Here is a 25,306-nt window from a genome sequence, read left to right as displayed (position 1 = left end):
GCACAGCACGAACCTCTCACTAGCACGGCTAGATGCAGACTGAGCTGCGCAACGCTCTGACCCCAAGATGGCCGCGCTAGCCCCGCCCCTAGCGGACACAGACGGAAACGTAATCTACTTCCTGGATGGCGCTCGTATCTTTAGCAAACATTCAGATTTTATCTTGACTTTCCAAATTATGATTTGTTTTTTAATAAATTTCAATATGCTAATGATTTTCATGTTACATTAGTATAATTTCCACAATTAGCACAGGAAAACAAAATTTGCGCTTTATATTAGAAGAGATTTCTTTTCCACATTGGCGATGTTTGGCGACGGGTACATTAACCCTAGACTAATTTAATTATAGCTATTATTACAGAAATTAGCAGATACTTAGGTTATTGTACACAAGAATTTCACTTTACTTACACATTATAAACATCAGAGAAGATATAAACTCTAAATCAAGGCGTAATTAACATTATACTTACTAAGCAAATTTCAGCGCTTGGACCAGGTTTCCAATTGTCTCTTCGGCAATTATTTACCCATATTTTTCTTCTTTCTTCATTTTTAGGAAATTTTACCAATGTATGACCTTTCCGTGAATGATTTGAACAATTAATAGCTGCACATCCGCCCATTTTACACAAAAAAAAACACAAAAAATTGTTGCACCGTAACTACACAGCCGCCATTTAATCTCCCACTTGGGATAGCGAATGCCTGATGATTCAGCCTGGTATATAGGAGCCTTATTCTATTCTAACCTCCTTGGGACTAACCAGTCCGACTTTTGCCCTTGTGGAGAAGAGGAAGAAAGCTGGTAGCGCCCTCTTTTGGGCTAGTGGACAAATAATAATAATAATAAAGAGTTCACAACACCATGATAAAATTATTGGCATAACATTCTGTAGCAATGAAATTGAAATATTCTGTAGCAATGAAAGTTTATTGGCGTAAAATGTTCTATAGCAATGAAATTATTATTCATAAAGAAAACTGGCTTTCAATTAATTTTTATGCTGATAAGCAGATTTTTCATGATTTCGACTGTTTCAGTTATTTAGAACAAATATTCAAGATCCATAAATATACAGTTACGTATTGCTACGCTTATATTTAAAAGTGTAAAAAACGTTATTCAAGGCCTCGGGAGTATTTTTCAACTAATTAATATGCACTTAATATTTCTAATAAAGTAAAGAGGCAATCATGGAAAACAAATATTGTTCACATTTTTTCCTTGACAAAAAGAAGATACTTCTTGTTGACATCAACACCTCCAAGGCTACTTTTTAATTTTTTGGACTTGTTGTAAATTTTTAAATTCGAAAAATCAATTAATTTTAGGGGTACATCTGCTATACACTCCATGGTAAACACAGCACATACGGACGTTGTTGTTCATAACACGCGTACCCACATTTTCTTTCCTCTTCGTCTGCAAATTCTTAAAAAATGTTACCCAGGAAGTGATTTCGCAAATATTCTTGCTTGAATATTTTAGTCACGTTAAGAAGAAAACCTGTTGTGTTTACAACAGCTGGCTCCCTCTATAGAAGCGGAAAAGCGAAGTGAAACTATACGTGTAATCGAAGGGTTGCGAAAGCTAACGATGGAATAGAAATAAACGCATAATTTATAAATTTTAATCTGAGTCGAAGAGTAATGGGAACAGTTGCATCAAGTTAATCACAGTCAATTTGTCCAGACATATGACAATACTGAAAATTGAAGCCTGGTATAAATGAGCTAGTGTCATATTTTCAGGTGTTGAATACGAACCAGCTGCTGTAAGTGCTTTCAATGAGCATTTTCTGTAATTTCAAAACATTGCACAGGCGATAGAAAAGTAAAACTGTTTCGGTTTGTTGACTATGAATATAAGTTGTTTTTCTTAATTGTAGTTTATGCTTAAATTCTAAAGTGAAATTTTTGTCTTGCATTGAATACTAAGCTTCCATATTAAAGATTTGATGTGTGCATATATATGCTTTCTGATACATCTATCTGTCTATCTATATACATACATCTACTGATCTACCTTAAAGTCTAATTTCGATATATCAATTTGGTAACAAGAGCTGCTGTTGTGTGTGTTTTTCTTTTCTTTTTCTTTTTTTCTTTTTTCTTTTTTTTTTTTTTTTTTTTTGTATAAGTCATAATACTAAGTTTTAGAAATGTGTAATTGAAGAAAATTTTTGACTAGTCATTTTGGCTAACCTTCGATTGATTTGCTATTTTTATGAATAGAAACTTTCCTTCAAAATGTGCCAGATAATAAATTGTAATGCTGTATCTGCTATAGTTTGAATGTAAGTTTTACAATTCATTCAAGTGTTGTTGAGAAATATTTCAGTGTATTTATTTCATTATTACTTTTGCTGACTCAAATTGACTTTTACTTTCATATTTCGTAAACTGGAAGTGCTTTTATTTTTCCTGAATGTTTGCAAATTCACTGTTTTGACGGATAAATACGGGACATAATTTCAGTTTAGCTTTTATTTGTATATCCACCATGTGTTGAGGTAAGTATTCAGTGTGTCCTTATAAAGATATTTTGTACTTTTTATTCAGTCTTTCACACTTTCTCCTGTTTTCTTAACATTAGTAATTTAAATTTTATTTTCACTTACATAGCATATTAGGGTTTGATTGTTATGCAAAATTAGATTGCATATCAGCTTGAAGCTTTGAGATTAAGATAAATCATTTCATTGATGTATGGATTAATCAAAATAATGTTGCTAAGTTCTTGAAAGCTTGATAGGTCATTTAATTATGCAGTTAAGCATCTGCAAGAGATTTATATAGATGTCTACATATTATATGTAGATCCCCTTTTCTTACAACACTTTTCGGTTGATCTTTACATTATGGTAACTTGGCGTTTTTTTGGCGAACATTTGGCGACCAACTCTCCTACAGCAACCCTCTATTTTTTTTCCCCGCCGCCATTTTCTCTTCACGAAGTAAAGACATGTTTCTTTTCTTTTTATCTACTGAACACTTCTTCCAACAATCTAGTAGCCGAATTACACTTATGCTAGAAATTTTGTCAAACAAAACTGCTTAATCATGACAAATATTCACTGCAAAATTGGGAAAAAGTGCACAATACCATACTCCTTACGCGTTTTTCAAAATAACACATACACTTAAACCATGTACACGGCAACTTATTTTTACTTAAAAAAAAAAATCATCACAGAATTACACAAAAATGGCATTGCGCACACTCTTCACTATATCCATGTACACTGCTTTTTTCTCATAAATTAGAAAAATTTCACGAAAATACATGACAATTTTCTCAATCTTTAAACCCGGTAAAAAGAACATATATGAAATTACCTGATCGCGAAAAAGTATTTACCCTTTACAAATATGAACATTTCCACGTATAAAATAAATAAAATATCCAAAAACTTTTACCTCTAAATCATCTATTACATTATACACGTCACCAACGAATTCATACCGCAAGCATTACAAATACTTAATATCAAATATTTAAATTATTTCCATGCACGTTTATTTCAACTTAAACGTATACCAAATTCCTACAAACATAAAATTCACAAAATAACTACCATTTAATTAAAATATCACTAAACCATGTACACGTCGACTTATTTTTACTTAAAAAAACATCCCACAATTGCACAAAAATGGCATTGCGCACACTCTTCACTATATATCATTGTACACTGCTTTTTTCTCATAAATTAGAAAAATTTCACAAAAATACATGACAATTTTCTCAATCTTTAAACCCGGTAAAAAGAACATATATGAAATTACCTGATCGCGAAAAAGTATTTACCCATTACAAATATGAACATTTCCACGTATAAAATAAATAAAATATCCAAAAACTTTTACCTCTAAATCATCTATTACATTATACACGTCACCAATGAATTCATACCGCAAGCATTACAAATACTTAATATCAAATATTTAAATTATTTCCATGCACGTTTATTTCAACTTAAACGTATACCAAATTCCTACAAACATAAAATTCACAAATTAACTATCATTTCATTAAAATATAATTAAATTCAAAAACACTACTTAAAATATAAATGAGCACATACATTAAATTAATAAAAATTACCTTACAATCCTAATTACTTTAAACTAAATCATTGCTAATAACAATTTTCCCAATAATACAAAATTCCTTTCCACCTTACATTTAGAACAATGCATAAAAATAATATCCTCAAATAATTAAAAATACTAACTTACCTAATCTTCAGAATCTTGATTACGTGTCCGATAAACTTTTCTTTAGTTGCGGCCATGGGATCCAAAAATTCACGAACACTGTTTCACACAACACAGAATAAACCAAATACAAAATTTCCAGATTTTTTCCCGATTTCCCCCCTTTTCCGATTCAAGAACCGTAATTCGTCCATTAATATCACATGACATATCCCATGATCTCTCATTTCCCTCACACAAAATAATGCGTAATCGGAACTGAGTACTGCTCACATTATTACCAAAGTCCCAGGTAGTAACCTTTATCGCCTCCAAAATGTCGCCAAACTACCAGTTACCATATTGTAAAGATCAACCAAAAGCGGTTATCACAAAACTACAAGAATGAACAACAATGTAGTTGAAAGATGAAATAACTTACAATACAGTGGGGGGGGGAATCAATAAATTAAACTGAATAAGAATACTAATAAAAAAAGTAAACAAAACTAATATAAGAAAATTACTACGGGATTTGTTTGATATATAAACATAAGCTGTTACCCAATGCTGGGAAACAAATAAAAGCGAACTGCCGATTTATACAAGAAACAAATAAATAAACATCATTTTCGAGTATAAATTAAAAATGTTAATTAGTACATGTAATTCTAAACTACATTCGGTTTGGATACAAATAAAAACTGAATAGACATAGAACTGATTATAGGCGTGTATTTGCTGCTAAGGCGTATTTTCATTATGATGCAATGTCAAAAGTTAATTTTCCAACACAAGACAATTATTTAGCTACAAAATCTTCCCTAGTTTAGTGAAAAGAAACAGCAGAAAAGAGAACAGCTTCTTTTATATTTTATTCCCTAGTCTCTTATCTGAAAATTAACAAAGGTGACCCCCAAAGGCGACCTACAGGAAAAGTTGCAAAAGAGTAGTAGTTTCCCTTTACAATGGCACCTAAAAAGGAAATGGAAATGCATTTGGATTTCCCGTCTTTTTAAGTGAAACCTTCCCAAACTGCCCCGTCTCTTAAAGGTTAAAGGTAATCTGTTTCGTTGCAAACTTTTCTGATTCTAAGAATTTGCGTATCAATAGTATTAAGTATAATTTTCTTGGATATGTTGGAATTCCAAACGATGAGTTTAATGAAATGAAAATTAAAATCTCTTCTTGGTTGATCTTTACATTACGGTAACTTGGCGATTTTTTGGCGAAAATTTGGCGACCAACTCCCTTACAGCAACCCTCTATTTTTTTCCCCGCCGCCATTTTGTCTTCACGAAGTAAAGACATGTTTCTTTTCTTCTTATCTACATTCTTCTATTATAACACATACACATAAACCATGTACACGCCGACTTATTTTTACTTAAAAAAACATCCCAGAATTGCACAAAAATGGCATTGCGCACACTCTTCACTATATCCATGTACACTGCTTTTTTCTCATAAATTCGAAAAATTTCACGAAAATACATGACAATTTTCTCAATCTTTAAACCCGGTAAAAAGAACATATAAGAAATTACCTGATCGCGAAAAAGTATTTACCCTTTACAAATATGAACATTTCCACATATAAAATAAATAAAATATCCAAAAACTTTTACCTCTAAATCATCTATTACATTATACACGTCACCAACGAATTCATACATGAAGCATTACAAATATTTAAATTATTTCCATGCACGTTTATTTCAACTTAAACGTAAACCAAATTCCTACAAGCATAAAATTCACAAAATAACTATCATTTCATTAAAATATCACTGAACCATGTACACGTCGACTTATTTTTACTTAAAAAAACATCCCAGAATTGCACAAAAATGGCATTGCGCACACTCTTCACTATATCCATGTACACTGCTTTTTTCTCATAAATTCGAAAAATTTCACGAAAATACATGACAATTTTCTCAATCTTTAAACCCGGTAAAAAGAACATATATGAAATTACATGATCGCGAAAAAGTATTTACCCTTTACAAATATGAACATTTCCACATATAAAATAAATAAAATATCCAAAAACTTTTACCTCTAAATCATCTATTACATTATACACGTCACCAACGAATTCATACATGAAGCATTACAAATATTTATTATCAAATATTTAAATTATTTCCATGCACATTTATTTCAACTTAAACATACACCAAATTCCTACAAGTATAAAATTCACAAAATAACTATCATTTCATTAAAATATAATTAAATTCAAAAACACCACTTAAAATATACATGAGCACATACATTCAATTAATAAAAATTACCTTACAATCCTAATTACTTTAAACTAAATCATTGCTAATAACAATTTTCCCAATAATACCAAATTCCTTTCCACCTTACATTTCCAACAATGCATAAAAATAATTAAAAATACTAACTTACCTAATCTCCTTCAGAATCTTCGTTACGTGGCGGATACACTTTTCTTCATTCTCTTTCAGAATCTTTAAAATCATACTTATCTTTCAAAGCAAGATACCAGGTAAATTAAATAACATAATAAAACATGTTTATTTCTCTCTCACACAACCTTAAAAAACATTTCTTACTATCCTTTTCAATACCACTAAATACCCATTTCGAATTCACTTTACTTACGGCCATGGGATCCAAAAATTCACAAACACTATTTCACACAACACAGAATAAAGCCAAATACAAAATTTCCAGATTTTTTCCCGATTTCCCCCCTTTTCCGATTAAAGAACTGTAATTCGTCCATTAATATCACATGACATATCCCATGATCTCTCATTTCCCCCACACAAAATAATGCGTAATCGGAACTCAGTACTGCTCACATTATTACCAAAGTCCCAGGTAGTAACCTTTATCGCCTCCAAAATGTCGCCAAACTACCAGTTACCGTAATGTAAAGATCAACCCTCTTCTTTCATCATAGATTTTAATTCCTTTGTAGTTTAAAATCTGTAAATCAAAGTAAAGGGGGCCAAGTTGTTGTTTCATTTATGGTAACTTGAGTAGTTGAATGTTAGGGAAACCCTATTCTGACATAATTGGTTGCTTGATTGCGGTAAACTTGAATGATGGGAAAAAATTAAAGGCTTGTTTGTATGTTTGTTAGGAAGTACGTTGGTTATTTTGTAGTTTACACCGTAAAATGGCCTGGGTATGGAAAACCTATTATGACGTACGTTTGCATTATTCTGTGAAGTTTTGCATCATGGGATGTTTTGTATGGGCTTTTGTGGAGTGTGTGGTTAGGAAGTACATTGCTTGTTTCATTGTTTAGATGGTAGAATGGCTGAATATGGTAAGATTAATTTGAAATTTCCGTACGATCTGGAACGAAAGGGAAAAAAAGCATTAACTGACTGGTGCGTAAGTGAAGGTTCACTTAGTAGCCATTATAAGTGTCCTGTTTATACAAAGGAAATGCATATGGTTGAACGTCAGAGGATACTGGCACTACAGAGGATATTTTTGTGAATTTATGTGACGATGCTAGTATACAGATTCTACACTCATGTCCATAAATTAAGGATATTTCAAAATCAGGCAAAAAACGAGTTAGAAGCAAAACAAATTTGACTTATTTGTATAGCTTATTTATTAAACAAAAGGTAAAGAGCAAAAAAAAAAATGCTGTATGTTTGATATTATTAACACAAATTAGCGATTTTTTCTCCCTGAAGCAAATTACCAAAAACACTATTTACAGAAAACAATATTACATAGTTGGTATGATTGTTAATACGTTGTATGTCTCCTAGACAATGCAATACAGTCCGTACAACGCCTAGGCATGCTGAGTATCAAATTATCGATCTGATCTTGGCGGATATTACAGCACTCAAAAAGCAATGCTCTCCGAAGTTCCGGTAGACATGTAAGAGGAGGTTGACGGGCTGGAACTCGTCGGCCAAGCATGTCCCACACGTGCTCTACTGGATTCAAGTCTGGTGAGAACGCTGACTAGTCCATACGGGTGATATCCTCCGACTAAAGGCATTCGCTTACGATGTTTGCACGGTGAGGACGGGCATTGTCATCCATAAACACAAATTGTGCACCCATGGCGCCCCGAAACAAACTTACATGTTGTTCCAGTATGACGTCCCAATAGATTTGGCTTGTCATGGTTCCAATTTGAACATGCAGGTCAGTTCTGGAATCCAGAATAATTCCACCGCAAACCAGCACTCCTGCACCACCGTAACGGTGTCGTTCAATGATGTTTTCTTGGTGGTAACGTGTACCTGGAGCTCTCCATGTGAAAGTCCGGCGAGAATCAGACTGCAAGCTAAACCTGGACTCATCGGAAAACATCACACAAGCCCACTGTTGCAGTGTCCACAATGAATGCTCTCTACTCCAGGCTAGCCGCAGGCGACAGCGAGTTGCAGTAAGTGGAATGCATCTGACAGGTCTACGAGCATATACATCAATCTGCCCTAAGCGTCTGTACACGGTCTGCCTTGAAATTGTCGTACCAGTGGCTGAAGAGAGCTGACGAGACAGGTCTTAGGCTGTGCTCCGTCTGTTTCTTTTGGCTGTAACTGCCAAATATTGATCCTCATTCGACGTTGTAACTCTGGGGGCGACCTGTGCTGTAATGTCTACTCACATTACCATCATCTTGGAATCGTTGCCAAAGCCTGGAGATCACACTCCGGGCAGTTCCAAATTTGTCTGATACTTCCAGTTGGGTACACCCACATTCCAGACGGCCGATAATCCTACCACGTTAAAAAATTATCCAAATGCGTCCTTTGTGTCATAACTATTCGGTTATTGCACTGAAATGCTTGTAAAGCGCGTGCGAACAGTTTTACTTCCTTGCCTCTATTCCTTATATATCACACTCTTACACTCTCGTCATTGTGACGTACCATCGGTGTCATCTGGTTACTTCCTGAAATTTGCATATGATTCTTGAAGATGTGTGTAGTGATTTTACAGGTGATGTATTTATTTTAGAGTTCGATTTCTGCGTGACTCCGAATTATCCTTAATTTATGGACATGAGTGTAGTTCAGATAATTTTAGGAAGTTTTTGGATGCTGTTAAGGAGTTTTGCTTGACTGAAGACACAGAAATTTCTAAATAAGGTAAGTGTATTCCTTTTATATGTTATTTCATTGTTTGATTTAAAATGTAGTTTATTGAGATTCTATGTTTTTTTGTTTGGCTCTAGTGTAGAATTGGCTACTGCTTAGACTTTTTAAGTGAAAATAGATCGATGTGTACATGGACAAACTCAAGGGAGTGCGCAATGGCAAGTTTGTGCAGTTCTCTGATATTAAGTGATAATAGGTCGATGTGTACATGGATACCAAATTTGTGCAATTCTTTGACTAGTTATTTTGGCTTTGTGCAGCGGCAATTTTTGAGAACTGCACAAACTTGGGTGTCCAAGTACCGCCAAAAATCACCAATTTTTGCCAAGGCGCACCCGTAAATATATTTTTACCCATGGTAACTGGTGCTTTGCTATAGGCTAGTTTTGTTATGTAATTTCCTTTTTTATGTTATTTGATTGCTGGATTTAAAATGTAATTTATTGAGATTATATATTTTTTGTTGGCTGCTCTTTTGACTTTTATATACATTGTGTACATCGATAAAGTCAAAGGAGTGCGCAACGCCAAGTTTGTGCAATTCTCTTATTTTTTTTTTAAGCAAAAATAGGTCGATGTGTACATGGATACAAAACGGAAAATTGCACAATTTTTTTACTTGTTATTTTCTCTTTGTGTAGTGGCAATTTTTGGTACAAAGACTAAATAATAATATACAGTTAAGTATTGCTACGCTTATATTGGTATATTATTCTTACATAATACAAGTCAAAGAATAGCACAAACTCGGTAACCATGTACCGCCAAAAATCACCAATTTTTGCTAAGCCGCACTCGTAAATATATTTTTACTCAAAATTTTATATTTAATTTGCATTCCTACCTTTTACTTTTTTTTTCGTTCAGTGTAGCTATTGCTCACTTTGAAATCGTCGGGTTTGTTAACTAAAAATTGGTTAAAGTTTTATAAAATATGAAATAGATAATAAAACAAATTCCAAATTTGGGCTTCCATATACCCATATTCAGGTGGAAATGTACGTTATTCAAAATTTGATCTATGTACTGTTGTTTTATAAAAATGCAAGAAACATACATACATTTATGCAGATTCTTCATTATTTAATTTCTTTAACTATAATACAGACTCTAATATTTGGTGGCAACAACTTGAAGAGTGAATCAATAAAAAATGCCACAACAAAATTAATGGTCCTTTTCGGCAAAATGCCCCTCTGGACTAAAAACTAACAATCCGGCACAAATACCACAAAATTATTACGAGCTAAGCATTACCACCTCAGGACTAAAACCAAAATCTGATTTATATTTAATACTTTCTGTAAGTCTAATTTACAACATGTTAAAGTCTTTTCAACTTCATCAATTTTTTTAAAAAAGAAAGTAAATAAAAGGACAAATTAATCACAACACAATAAAATTAAAAGGCAATGTAAGTGGTAAACTAAGGCATTAGTGAATAATGAAAATTATAAAGCATAGTGAAGCATAAAAAAAATTACTCTCTCATGTAGAATTTAGTTTAAGCAAAGAAAAAGAAAATCTATCCGTCTAAAGGAAAAGTGGGTTAATCTTTGGATTATGGTAACCAATCCCAGAGCCAATCCCGGAGAACACCAATCCCAGAGCTCTGAAAGGAGTAAAATCCTTACCTGTGATTTACGGGAATAATAAAAATTCCTGGTTCACAAAACAACTTCTGACTGAATGGTTCATGAAGCATTTCATTAAAAAGGCTAGAAGATATTGTAACAGTGTGTGGTTACCATCAAATTACAAGATTTTACTATTGTTAGAAAACTGCTCTGCACATCCAGATGCAACCATTTTAACATGTGATAATGTGATTGCCCCTTTTTTGCCCCCAAATGCTGCATCATTGATCCAACCAATGGACCAGGACATAATACACAGAATTAAATGCCATTATAAATCAGTTTTTGAAAAAAATTCTTTCAAGTGACCATTCTATTCCACTATGTGATTTGTAAAAAAGAATTCACCATCAAAGACTGCATTTATTTGTTAGCTGAATTATGGAATTCTGTTTCCCAAACAACATTAGTAAGTGCCTGGCGTAATGTATAGCCATCTTCTCTGTTTATTGAAATTGAGAGTGATGACAGTGATTTTTCTGATCAGTGCAGCAACGGTTAAAGCAAGAGAATTGCTTTTATATACAAAAGAAAGAATAAATGAGGAGGCTTTGCAAGAAGAGGATATTGTTGAATGGATAATGTGTTCAGATGAGCCAACACTAGCATATCAGATGACCGATGATGAAATCATTGGCTCTGTTTTGAACTCACCGCAGCAAGAAGACAATTCTGACACTGACACAGATAGTGAATTTGATAGAAGTGAGAAAATATCTTTTAATGAAGTTCTGGAACAACGTGAAAAATACTTAAAATTTTTAGAATAACAGAGCTGTGTCACAGTGCAAGAGATTATGACTCTATATAAATTTACACACACACACACACACACACACACACACACACACACACACACACACACACACAAAAAAAAAAAAAAAAAAAAAAAAAACACCTTACTCTGGAGCACATTAAAGTTTTAAAACAAACCTCCATCAGAAAAATGTTTAAAAAATGGAGAGGAAAAAAAATTATGCTTTATTAATATCCCTTATGTTTATATGTCTATTGAATACATCCCTAATGCTTTTAAATATCCCTGTAATCACTAATGTAAATGAATAATATATTATAATCAATATATATATATATATATATAATTTAATGCATATAATAAATTATTGTCATAATGTATATAATAATTTAATTAAATATATCTAATACACCTTATTTATTTTGCACTTTTAGTCTGAATATTATGATTTTTTTCTGTCCTGAAATCCGAAAAATACTAAAATCCGCACAACCTCTGGTCCCAAGCTTTGCAGATTTCTGGACTGTATATGTAAAACAATGACATTTAATAATAAATCTGGCGCAGTAAGGTGGCATCAATATTCATTAATAAAAATTAAATATACTGAACTTTATATCACTTCATATAATGTATTGTCAATACAATAATGCAAACTTTACAATATGCTTTTTCGCTCTCTCCCTTGGATACATTAAATAAGGAAGTCTACAGATTTAAGGTGATTTGTAAAAGGTGAGTCGGGAATTAAGACACTGTACTTCTTATTCTGTACAGTAGGGTTTCTTAAACTTTTTTCAGTCGCAGCCCCTAGGACCCTATAATATTTACAAAAAATATATCCATGCATGGGACCCTATGCATGGATATATTTTTATCTCAAGTATCTCAAATCCAACACACAGTATCTCAAATCCAACACACATGTATAAAGTATAATAAGTATCTCAAATCTAAATAAGTATCTCAAATCTAAATAAGTATCTCAAATCTAAATAAGTATCTCAAATCCAACACACATGCGAGTGAAACTGTCAATTTTTTTCACTTTTACTTTAATATATTATTGCAGTTTTAGGTCATTAACTTTTTCTAATTTTAAGATAAAGAACGATGAAAATTTAAAATAAGTAACAGGCAAAATGACAGCATCATGTGCAAAGCGAGAAAAATGAACGTTTATATTATAAAAGAATACTTCGAAACGTTTTCATTTTTTTCTTTGTCTTATCTTTATTTTCAGATACATTGTGTAAAAATACTTGGTAATTGTAAAGTTATTATAAGTTAAAGAAATATCAAAACTGCTAAAATTTTTGATGACCCACAGTTTAAGATTGATACAATATCTATAATGAAGAGAGAAAGTAAGGTAATTGCTTAGATATTGTAATGATGGTGTGCTTACGTTAAATTGAGAAAATGGGATAAGAATTATCAATTTTACACATTAAAGAAGGCTGAGCTGGGGAAAAAGATAATGGCAGAATGATGTCATGCAAGCACATGTTGATAGCTGAGAGTCTTTGATGGTTAATATTTTTGTTTTTTTTTTTTAATTACATAGAAAGACATTGTGAGTGATTGTGTGTGTGTTTGTGTGTTTTTTCAATTTGTTAAATGTTCGCTAGAGAGGCTGCAAGGCTTCTGTTATTGTACATGTAACTTTAATGCTAACTTAATGTTTCATCATACATCTGTTGCTTTTTTGTTTAACCTCTGGACCATTCAAAACATTTCTCGAAGTTATCTAGTGTCCTTGTTGTTGATTCTATTGTAGTTTCTTCTTCATCGTCATCTTGCTCTGCAGATGAATTAATTCTTTCAAGTTTTCATTCGTCAGCTCTTTCTGATGTTGTACTTCTTTACTTGATGTTGTACTTTTGTTCTGATATGTTCTGTCACTTCTTTCTCATATCAGCAAATCCAATCATGAGCAACTTTTCTTGCTGTCTGTACTCGCTGCAAGCAGGGCTGGAATCGGAGTTAGGCAGATTTTTGGGGAAAAGGAGTCGGAGTCTCTAAAAGTAGTTGACTCCTCCAGTTTATGTTGAACAGTTTCAATTTGAAATGAAATTAAGGAGAATTGAAAAAAGATTTAATTATAAACTGAGTTATTATTTTTATTTATGGACTATATACATTAATAAATAGTTATTTTCTATTTTATGGACATATTAATAAATAAATATAAGGGAGGAGGATAGATGTGATATTTGCCATTATTGATTAAACTGCTTCATTTAGTTACAATTTAAGTAAGAAGCAAGAACTCCCAAAATTGATGCCATTCTTAGGAAGCGAGCAGGAAAAGGAGCAATTATTGGTTAAGCAATGTGATGGAGAAGTACATATATGATGATATAGAAGTTGTTAGAATTAAGAACTTTTAGAAGATGTAGATAACCCTAATGTTTCACTAATGGAAAGCCTATGGAATGATCTTGTGGAATTGGAAACTCATCTTTCTACACTGTATACTGCCACAAAAAAAGCTGCAATCCGAAGAATTAACAGGAGGCGAGAATGGAAGAATGTGATGTTTGTTCTTTCTGCAGAAGGAATTTCTGTTCTTTTATTGCAGAAGGAATCATTTCTCTGCATTGAAGAAAAGAGAAACTAGTTTGCTAGCCAATGAGATCTTGCTGGGTTCAATGTATGTAGATCCAAAACACTGAATTTTGTTGGATGACGAACAAAATAAAATAAATAAAGAAAGAAGCCATCCATGCATTTCCATTAAGAATGAAATTATTCTCAAAACAATTGGAGTATTCAAATCAGGATAGTCAAACTGCAACTGAGTCTCTAACATCCTCTTCCAGTGATGAATTAGATTTTGAGAAATATTTATACTGAAAAGGCTTAGGCAAAGTAAATGAAAATAAAGAACCAAGAGCCTTTAGATTTAAAATGAAAAAATACAAACAAAATTTCTAAACGACCTTTGAAGAAAATATGATTAGAGAAATATGATTGCTCTTGCAAGACACTTCTTTTGGAACTTATAAAAAATCTAGCCTGAAAAGTTAAAAGAAGTATCCCTAACAATAACAGCACTTCCTCCTACTCAAGTCAGTGTGGAAAGACTTCTCAGCTCTGAAGTTCATCAAATTGGATCTATGGTCCTTTGTAAAAGATCTTGCCGAAGCTATACTCTTTCTTAGAAATTACCAATGCCAGGTTTTCCATTTTATAATAAATGCTAATTAATATAAACAATTTGCCATGCCATGAATTGTTTTCTGTAACATCTATTACTTCTTTTATATTAAAAAAATAAGCTGCAACCCATGTATATATTTTTACATATGTATGAGGGTGTTGGAGTCTTTAAAATTCCAGGAGTCTGACATTTTTGCAACCAACTCCACAGCCCTGGCTGCAAGGGAAACTGTTCCATGCTGATGGACTGAGAATGGCCATACCATGCTGTGATATAAGCAACCGTGCCATGCTGTGAACATAGGGAAAATTCTGCCTTGTGATTGGTCTCAACATAAATGACATTTGGGCATTAAATAGCATCAGTGACTTGGGAAGCAGCATTCCTTTTCAGTGAATAGTAGTGTCAGATAAGGAAGCTTTTTGAAATGTGTTTATAATATTTTTAAAGTTACATTGAGTACAGCTTTGTGTTTTCAAAGATGTAGATTAATAAAATGAAGTTTATTCATCCCTTATTACAGATTTTTTTTTCACTTTGTGCGCTATGGAGCAGAGGGTATTACTAATAATCGTAAGAATATATAAGACAGATATCCCCAGATCACTCTTAAAAATGAGGCCAAGCATAGATTGCACAGCATGTTGTAGTATATATGAAATAATTGAGTACTTGTGGTAGTTGCACACATTACTTTTGCATATGTTACCTCATTGGTGTTTCTCAGAAGCTATTGGTGAATTGCAGTTGTCCTCCCAAGTGGATTTTAGACATGCTGAACTGGGTTTGTGTCGGTATCTGGTTGGTCATTCTATCCGCGGAATATTTTCACCATGAAGATATTCATTTGCCATCTAAGTTCTGCATGAATGTAACATTTCCTTCTGTAAAAGGCAACTAAGAGCCAACAGCATACCTCAGAAATCACACACATTAAACTAAGATCAACTCTGTATATCCGTTTGCAGTTAGGGATCCTGTATTGAAAATATGTAGCCATGTGCAACCATTCTATTTGATGGCTGCTCAGATCATGACATCTCTGCTGCCATGGTAGTCCCTCACCATGATATTGAAGAAATAGTGTAAATTTTCATGTCTGTAGATATGAAGGTGTGTCAAGAATCAATAGCTAGACTGAATCTAGACTCATCACTGAAAAGAATTCAAACCCATTGGAGTTAGGACCAACTGATGTTCACTGCACCATGCCAAATGCACTTCTTATATGGGGATAATGAAGATGCAAACAACAGGTCTTCTGGAAAAAAGCATCTTTCATGAAGCCTACAAGAGACTATAATCCCTAAAACTAAGATTTCAGTGCCAGCAAAGGAACATGGGGCTGTAGCAATTCTTATTTGCCAAATATTGATTTTTATTAGGTGTTGGCTCTTAGAAGCCCTTGACTAGGGTTTCTAGTATGAATCCATCCTCCTGAAACGGTGTCCACAAACTGTAGACAACACTGAATTTTCCTGAAACATGAATTTGGGATTGCTTTGTTCCTAATCTACTAATGATTTTGTACTTTATTCCATCATCTGAATGTTGTTAATCACTCATTCGATCACATTACATATGAAATTTAACAAAACTCTATAACAAATGCTATGATTATTGCAGACAGGTACAGATTAATCATGCACTCAATAAATTTCAGAAAACAGTGCAAAAATTGTCTGTTTTCTTAATTATAGAATTTGAAAGAAAACTGCATGGTTTGATGAAAAAAAATCATTCATATGTCAAAAATGAAATTTATATAGGGTGTTTAACAAAGGACCCCTAACTTTGAAAATAAATACCTCGGAAACAGTGATAAATAGAAGCATGGACCGGGTAATATCTTTATTAAAAAACTGCTAAGAATCTGATACTCAAAATTTTAGTTACAAAATGTGTCTATAGATGGCGCTGCTCGTGGATTTACAGATCACTGTAAAGAAAGCTTAGGCACTGAAAGAGACCAGTCATCAAAGATTTCACTGTTGAAACATGACTATTATTAGCATATAGTGAAAGAAATTTTAGAAGTGATATATTCAGTAGGGGAATGTACATTTATTCTCTTAGTGTACCACGGATTAAATCACAACCCTAGGGCCACAAGGAGTTTTCATACACAATTTCAAGTCGCAGAATGCCCAAGTGGAAAAACAATTTGTGAGCTATTTAAAAGACATGAAAATGTAACAGCTTTTGCTGCAGTTATTGAGTATCATCCTAATAAATGTCTACAGACTTACAATTGAATCTGAAATCATTCCTTCTAGCATGTACAGAATTCTGTGGGAGACATAACACATGTACAAAATTCAATGCAGGCATGCCATACCAGTTCGAGCTGAATCACCACAAGAGGAATTTTGCTAATAAGATGCTTGACTTTGTTAATAGTTCTGTTTTCGATGTTGGCCAAATGTGGTTTACAGATGAGGCACACTTTCATCTGGAGGTGGTGTTAACAAACGCAGTTGGCAATTTTAGGGTACTAAAACCCCATATTTGTTGCACAAATGACCACTCCATTGCCCAAAACTTACTGTTTGAGCTGTAGTCTCCTACAAAGGCATCACTGGATTCTTTTCTTGTGAAAAATGATAATGACTGACCAGTATATTGGGCTTTTGAAAACATTTTTCTATACTCAACAAGCGTTGGACAATTGACCAACCACTGCGTGATTCATGCAGGATGGGGCTCTTCCTAGATATTTTTGACTTTTTGGACTAATACTTGAATGACAGAATTATTGCGTTGAACTATTCGACAGTTGAGGGAGAAGGCATGGATTGTTTTCTGTATTTACTGTCACTTCCTTGTGACTACTTTTGTGGGGCACACTGAAGGATATTGTATACTGCAACAATCCTTTTAACACTTTAATTGGAGGATGCTATTTGTCAAGCTTGTGTGTTGATTTCAGGTGATACATTTCAGAGAGTTACTGACAATTTTATTCTTCATTTGTAATCTGTATTGTGTAAAAGGAATTTTTAATCATTTTTTATGTAAATGCAACAAGGTTGCATTACGCACTATGTACATTGCATAATAATGCGTGCCATATATTGGCACAATTTGTAACTGAGATTTTTAGCTTTCTGTAATTAATTAAAAAGCTGTAAGTATATGATAAATATACTTACAGCTTTTTAATTAACATTCCACTGCTTTCATACTTCTATCTATTATCATTCCTGAGTTATTTATTTTCAGCGTTCTTTCGTCATTAGACATTAAGTAATAATAATTTTTTCCCCTTTGTCTGACTTCAAATATTTTGTTGTTTTTGAATTCCTTTTATTGTTTCCAGTATGTATATTTAGTATTATTATTTTGTTACATTTTTTGTATATATTAGAGTGCTTTTCATTCGTAATCTTTCATATTTGTTCACTGAAAGCATTTTTCATTATCTGGAAATTTTTATATAGCATTTAATTTTTCTTTTTTGGGTTAATTTTGAATTTTTAAAGCTTTTAAAATTTATAATACCATTGTGTAGTCCATGCCTACATATTTTACATGTAAAAAGAATGTAATCTGTAGTTCAAAAGTCGGCAACACTTTTGGGATGCAGAACATTTTTCTCTAAAAACAATCGATTCTTTTCGATTGTCCCCACCCCCACTGAAAAGTTGCATAAAAATATTCATGTGACAAAGCAGCATGTCACCAAAATAGTAATGTAGCAACCCGTTGATGTCACCAAAAAGTATTTATGTGTCAGTGCAGGTGTACATTTAACTTACGTTTGTTTTGGCTCATGTGCTATGCTGATATTGCAAGATATCGAGTTTTTGCAAGTCTCTTGATTTTTTTAAAACTAAAACAGATTGGTGTGTACATGGGAAGAACAACAGTACAAAAAAGGATTTTTTTGAAAAGATTAAGTGTTTTGCTTATGATGTTTCATACTTTTTTAATGATTGAGTGCCTTTGTGTGGAATTCTTAATGTGCCACAATTTTGAAGAGGGCTGTTGCCTTTCATGCAATACTTTTTCAAAAAATTAGTTACCAAGAAGTTCATGAATGCTCTCCAAAGTTGCCATAATGTTTGCAAGTTTTTAGGTGGTGAAGCAGATAATAAGAGATTACCAAAGAATGCTATTCTAATGTTAACTTTGAAGTTTAGTAATGATATTTTGGTTGAAGCGTTTGCTACAGTTATTATTAAATTGTAATATCCAGCCCCTTTTAATTAGAAATATTAACTATATATTGTAAATATTAAAGTTAAAATTTATTTTAATCTTTTGCGCACAGTATATTTTAATCCTTATGAAATAGGATATAGTATTCTGTTTATGGTTCGAGTTTACAAATTTATTGTATATGATTATTTTCTAGACGTACTCAAACATCTTCACTGCATAAGTTGGAGCAACATGCAGCAAGAAGGAACCCCTAAGTATTTGAAGTTTCATCAGGGCAGTGTTCGAGGTGTTGCTTTTAGTCCTAGGGTGAGTATTAACATAAATTTTGTTTTGTAAAGGCATTGGTTTTATCCCAGCTTTAAGGATATATAGTTCCTTAATGCAAAACATTTGAGAAATTATCAGACTTTAATATAAACATGTTACATAGTTTCATTTTTGGCTGAGACTTGAGAAAGTTTTCTCTTAATTATAACTATGCACTTGGTGGAAAACTAGTTAAACTTCAGAATGTGAAATATTTAATTTAATGAAACATATCATTAACTATGAATTATGTATTAAAGCTTTATCTGAAGTAAGTGGTTAAAAATATCAGTGTTGATAATTATGAGCAGTGTGATTGACTTTTATGAATGTAAAAAACTTGAATAAGTTTCTTGACTGTATAATATTTATTATGTAGTAAAAGTAGGTTCTAAGTATCTGCTAAAAAATTTGAAATATAAGAATACCAATGATGGTATAAGCTTTTCCTTAATTGTATATTTTGGAGTGATGATGTCTGTAATTATTGGGTCAGTCCATAAATTTGTGCACATTTTTTGGTAAATTTTTAAATAATATAAAAAAACACAATTTAACATTTTAATCAATTATATATTTTCTACCATTATCTAAAATGTCTCGCCATCTTACAGGCAGCTTTTTTTATGCCATTGCTGTAGAAAGACTGGTTTTGATGAAAAAAAAAAAAAAAAAAAAACTTGAAAGTTCATTGTGTACATCCTGTTTAGAATTTAATTTTTTCCCCAGTTAAAAAATTTTGTAAGGCACGGAATAAGTGAAAATCACTTGGGGCAATATCTGGGGAGTAAGCAGGATGTGGGAAAAGCTCCCAATTAAATGCACTAATTTTTTGCAGCGTTGTTCGAGCCGTATGTGGTCTAGTGTTGTTATGATGAAACAGCACTTTCTTGATATTCACCAATCGTGGACATTTTTTGATCAATTCTGAGTTTAGACGGCAAAGCTTTTCACTATAAACTTCTGAATACATTTGATTTGGTTCTAACAGTTCAAAATGTCCTTAACGGGGTTCATCCTCAATGCTGGTTTTTCCAACTTAAAATTTTTTATTGTACATTCATCTTCTATGGGTACTAAAATGCATTCAATATTTACGAAAGTTGGTGATGAACTGAATAATATGTTAGTCAAACGATGACAAGTTCCAACAGGTTCAAAATTGTACTGTTTTAGTAAATGCATCATAGTGAACTTCACACATACTCTTAATGTGCATGAACTTATGAACTGACCCGATAAATTAGTTGTGAATGAAATTTAACTGCAATTTGTTTATTATCCCCAAAGTAAATTTATGTGCAATGTTTTCTTTTGCCATTATGTTCTTTTTAATATTGCAGCATTTTAGTAAAATTCAAGATTTGTAGGTCGATGATAATTCATAATTAAAAGTTTTTATTCAGTTTTACTTTCTGAAATAGACCAAACTGTCCAAAATGGATGTAGTGAAGTATGCCATAACTTTTCTACTTTTAATGTTAAAAGCAAGAACTGACCTATTGAAACACGTTATAGCCTGTACTCTTTTATAATTTATATTCTTACAAAATGCACTGGATAAAATATAAAGGAAGTAACTGAAATTAAACAGCATATTTAAAGGTTTTGAATTTGTGCAGATGTTAAAATGTAATTAATAGTTATTATTTTCAAAAAATTTTTAAATAAATATCATTATATTTGAATTGAAATTTTGAAATCAGGAGGTGGTACTGGAGCAGGAATGTGGTACTGGAGCAAGTGTATTTGTTTGTTCCAATGGTTTTTAATTTCATAGGTCATTAAATGTTTTTTTACTGTAAAAAAATGCCCTGTAAGCATTTTTCTGCAAACTTTTTATCACTAGAATGTATGTAGAGGCAACATTTAAGCATACTCCCACACATTTTTTAATACCTTAAAAATTATCTGTGGTGTCTGGAAGTAAAATATTGCTGACCTATATTAATAAAATGTGAAAAAGTTAATGCCTTTCATGAAAATTATTCTAATGGGATTAATTTATTTATGGTGTGGTTTGAAATTTCATGATGACTACCTTAATCTTATTGAATTTTTTCAGAGAAACAAACTTGATAATGTTCTAAATATCAACACTTTATTGAAATGGAACACAAACATCCATTTTAGATACAAAGTTACAAACTTGAACATTGATTCGTAGTTCCAAGTAAATGCTGAAATTCCCATTTGTCGATAGGTCTATATGACATACAAAAACAAAAGGAAAATCTCATTTGAAGGAAGAAGGGAATTAGTCTGCACTCTCACATAATGCTCTAATGCAAATGAATGAATGTGATTTCACTTTTGCCAGTCAGCAAAGTGATTTTCTTAGAGTTTTTAGTCTTTCTCACTTAAATTATTTTATAAGCGAATTTTTTCAGAAAAACAAGTTTCTTCCTCACTTAGGTTATTTTGGGAGAAATTACAATAAATTTTGTCTTCCTTCAGTACTTTTCAGTTTCAGTTCTTATTTTTATTTATTTTATTTTATTTTTATTTATTTATTTATTTATTTATTTTTTTATGATCTGAAGGAATTGCCTTAGAATAAATACCTAACTGTAACCGTTATTTGGTTTCTTTACAATTCTAGTTCAAATGCTTTGCTGTGCTTTAAATAATTCAATTTCTATAGTTCCAGTTAATTATCATTGGTAGATATATCATAGAAGTATAATTTTAATTCCCAGTAATGCAGTTGTTAATCTTACCTGATAATACTGCTAAATTTTGAGTATGCATATACAAATTAACCTGTAGAACACTTGTATTGTATTACTGAATGTATAGCATCAAAATGTGGTTTGAATACAGGCATTTTTAAAGCATTTAAATTTATATAGGAACCTTTGTTTTTTAAAAAATGGCATTAGGTATAGTTTTTGGAAGGCAATTATTATATGCATGTTTACGTCCTTTTTATTCTTTTTGTGCTAAAGACATTTCATTTCCCCAGTCTCTTATTAGAATTTTAACTATTAAAGAGAAATGTGCAAATCTCATTTTGGAAAATGATGTGAATTTTGTTGTAACAATTTATATTAAACAGATTTAGTTTTAAGATGACATTTACATTATTTATGTTTTTCAGTAGTCGAATTTTACTGAGGTTGAACAATTATTTTGTTACTTTTTAATTCCCATCTCTTGGAAGCATTAAAAATCTTCCAAGCATTAAAAAATAATTGGAGTTAAATTTTTAATAAAACCATTTTAAATAGTCATTTAAGTTGACATTTATCAAATTTTTATAATAATGTTCTTTGCAAATGTTATTTATTATTTATTTATTTTTTGTAAATTAGTAAGTAATGGTAAGTGCCCTCACATGATGTTATATGAAGTTTAATGCGAAATTTGAAACTAGTAAAGCAGTTTTTTTATCTAGAAAGAACTGATATATTTCAGAGTGATTTGTTTATGTGATTACAGCAAGCTGCGAGGGCTATCTGCCTAAGGGAACGGATGCCTTTGTGGAGGGCTTTCTAAGGGAAATATGCTCATATATATGTTACACTTGGGGAAACCATGAAAATGTCCATGCAGCCAGCCCGTTCACAGGATTTGAACCTCAGACCGAACTGTCTGTGTTCAGCAACTTTACCGGTTGGCTGCTGGTGGGCCTATTTTAGAGTGATACTTAATGTAATTCTTGGAAACAAAATTTATCTTGTATTTGTATGTCTTCATTTATCATAACCTTCAGGTAGTAAGTTAATAGAATACGAGACACTGGTATTTAAATACACCTGGGTTTGATTTCAGTGTTTATTGATTTGAAATAGTTCCTTGCAGTAATTTTGAAAAATCTTTGTGGTTGAAAGCTGTCAAAGAGTTAGAGCAGGACAAATAATCAAAGTAGCAGCAAGACAGTCTGTGTTCTCTGGCTGTATTTTGCACTTTTAATTGTGATGCTTTGAATTATAAAATAGTTCTTATTAATTTGCATCCTTGAATAGTAGTTCTTTAAAGAAAATCATAAATATATGCTAAATATTTAAATGATGCAGTTACAGGATTCTGTATGCTACTTTTGATAATGAAAAAGTATGTTGTGTAATATTTAATAGTAGATTTTGTAAATTCTTTTTTTAATTGCAGAGCTTCATTTATCTACATTTTTTATGAATTTATATATTTTTTAAGTGTTAACAATTTATTTATCTTCTTATTTGTTAAAATAAAACTGTTATACTTGTATATATTGATTTCACCTATCTTTGTTTGTATGTGCTTTTAAATTTCAAAAATCATTTCACATGTAACTAATTTTATATGTTCATAAGTATAGTGTTTATCGACATAGGTTATATATTACATTACCATTCAGTTTTCCATGTTCGTTTTATGTTGTAAAGATTCCTGTAGTGCTTCTTGATACAAGGCTAAATTTTTGGAAATTTGAAAGATAGAAAAGGGAATCAAAAATATTTTGATTTTTAAGCTTTTAAAGGTATTGCCATTGGTACAATATCTGTGATGAATTAATGGGATTGAATTCAGAGTCACTTTAATTCTGCAGTAAAAGTTTCATTTCTTGTATAGCAAATCATGGAGATTACATGTTTTTTTCTTTCTGTTGTGGGTAATCAAGATGTAATTACTTGTCCTTTTTAGTGAGTATGAATACATGTATATTATGGATTTTTTTGTAGCTCTTTATCATGTAATAAATATCCTGTGTCTCTGTTACAGGTGTAGAAAGCAGTGCATCTTTTCATACCTGACAAGCAGTATTGATTTCTGTTAACCTTTAATTTTACACACTAGTTTATGATAAATAGCATTATTCATATTTAACCCATTAATGACTGTACTAACTTTCACTTGAAGGAAATGAACAAAAATAATTTTTTGGGTGTATTAGTCTAAGAGAAAAAAATGTCACGGGGAAAAAAATATATGTATTTTATACATAAGATGCAAAATATTGCGAAAACGCAACTTCATTCAAAACCGATTACTTTAAGGATACATGGAAATCTCTAAAACATTTGCTGTGCAAAGGTACATTACATTTAATACAAACAGTTATTGTTTATTGTTTGTTGAATTTTTTCGATAATCTGATTTGTGGGATTCCTTTTTTGTTTCGCTTAAAGCTAAAATCTGAAAGAATGATGGTTGGTCAACACTATGAGTACATGAAGGTGAAGGCTGCAAATTGTCAAAATATTCCTCCCTTGTTTTCAGCAATGCCAGTGCAACATGTCTTTGAAAATCTAACAGGGAAATTTTGGTGTCTACAGCAGTATTATAAAGTTTCCATGCATTTGTTTTAGCTACATCAGTAAAATTCATGAAAATAGGTTACCACCATTTCTTACCTTTTACTTGCATTCTATACATTACAACAAAATTGTCCAGAAGATCGACGCTACCCATATATTTCTTATAATTTGCGATGAGTTTGGGTTGTTTCATAGATACAGTACCTCTTATGTACTGAAGGTGGAACGATCATATCAAAATTAGTTGCCATAGTTACGACGGAATTGTCATTCCATCCGAACTACTACAATGCCATTCTCCTTATGAAATGCAGTGTCATATGTTCCCTGTTCTTCTTTTTTCATTTTGTTTATGGATGCAGTAGGACATTTTCCTAATCTGTTCTCATGAATTTTTTCAGTGGCATGAAGTCCCAGCTCCATTCAATTCCAACAACCTCATATGTAACATAAAAAAATTGTCAAAATATATGTAATGATTTGATGGAACTTCCACCACACTGAAGAGATGCGTTACAACGTCTCCACCTAGCTTAAGTTCATTCAATTTCTTTGCAAATTTTTCTGAGTATATATCAAAATGATATATATTTATATCATTGTGAATTTGATAATGAAAATTCTGAAGTATCATTTTCATGTAACATCTTCATAAATTCTAATGCTTCATTTAATGTCAAAAACCATTGTCTTGAAAGTCCATTACTTTG

At 31.9% G+C, this 25,306-nt stretch overlaps 1 protein-coding gene across 1 annotated transcript in view; it reads left to right on the top strand.

Annotated features, from left to right (window-relative positions):
* The first annotated feature begins 1,541 nt into the window (after window positions 1–1,541).
* Window positions 1,542–25,306, top strand: part of LOC118183391 (uncharacterized) — a 72,675-nt gene continuing 48,910 nt past the window's right edge. Inside the window, exons 1-2 of the mRNA XM_035352905.2 lie at window positions 1,542–1,781; window positions 19,244–19,356. Coding sequence (XP_035208796.1) covers window positions 19,282–19,356 — 75 coding nt within the window. The 5' untranslated portion in view covers window positions 1,542–1,781; window positions 19,244–19,281. The remainder of the gene's footprint in view (window positions 1,782–19,243; window positions 19,357–25,306) is intronic.

Source organism: Stegodyphus dumicola, chromosome X1, assembly GCF_044657685.1.
Source record: "Stegodyphus dumicola isolate Sdum_Otavi_A_Nest chromosome X1, ASM4465768v1".
Classification (NCBI taxonomy): domain Eukaryota; kingdom Metazoa; phylum Arthropoda; class Arachnida; order Araneae; family Eresidae; genus Stegodyphus; species Stegodyphus dumicola.
This window is presented reverse-complemented; position numbering and strand designations above follow the sequence as displayed.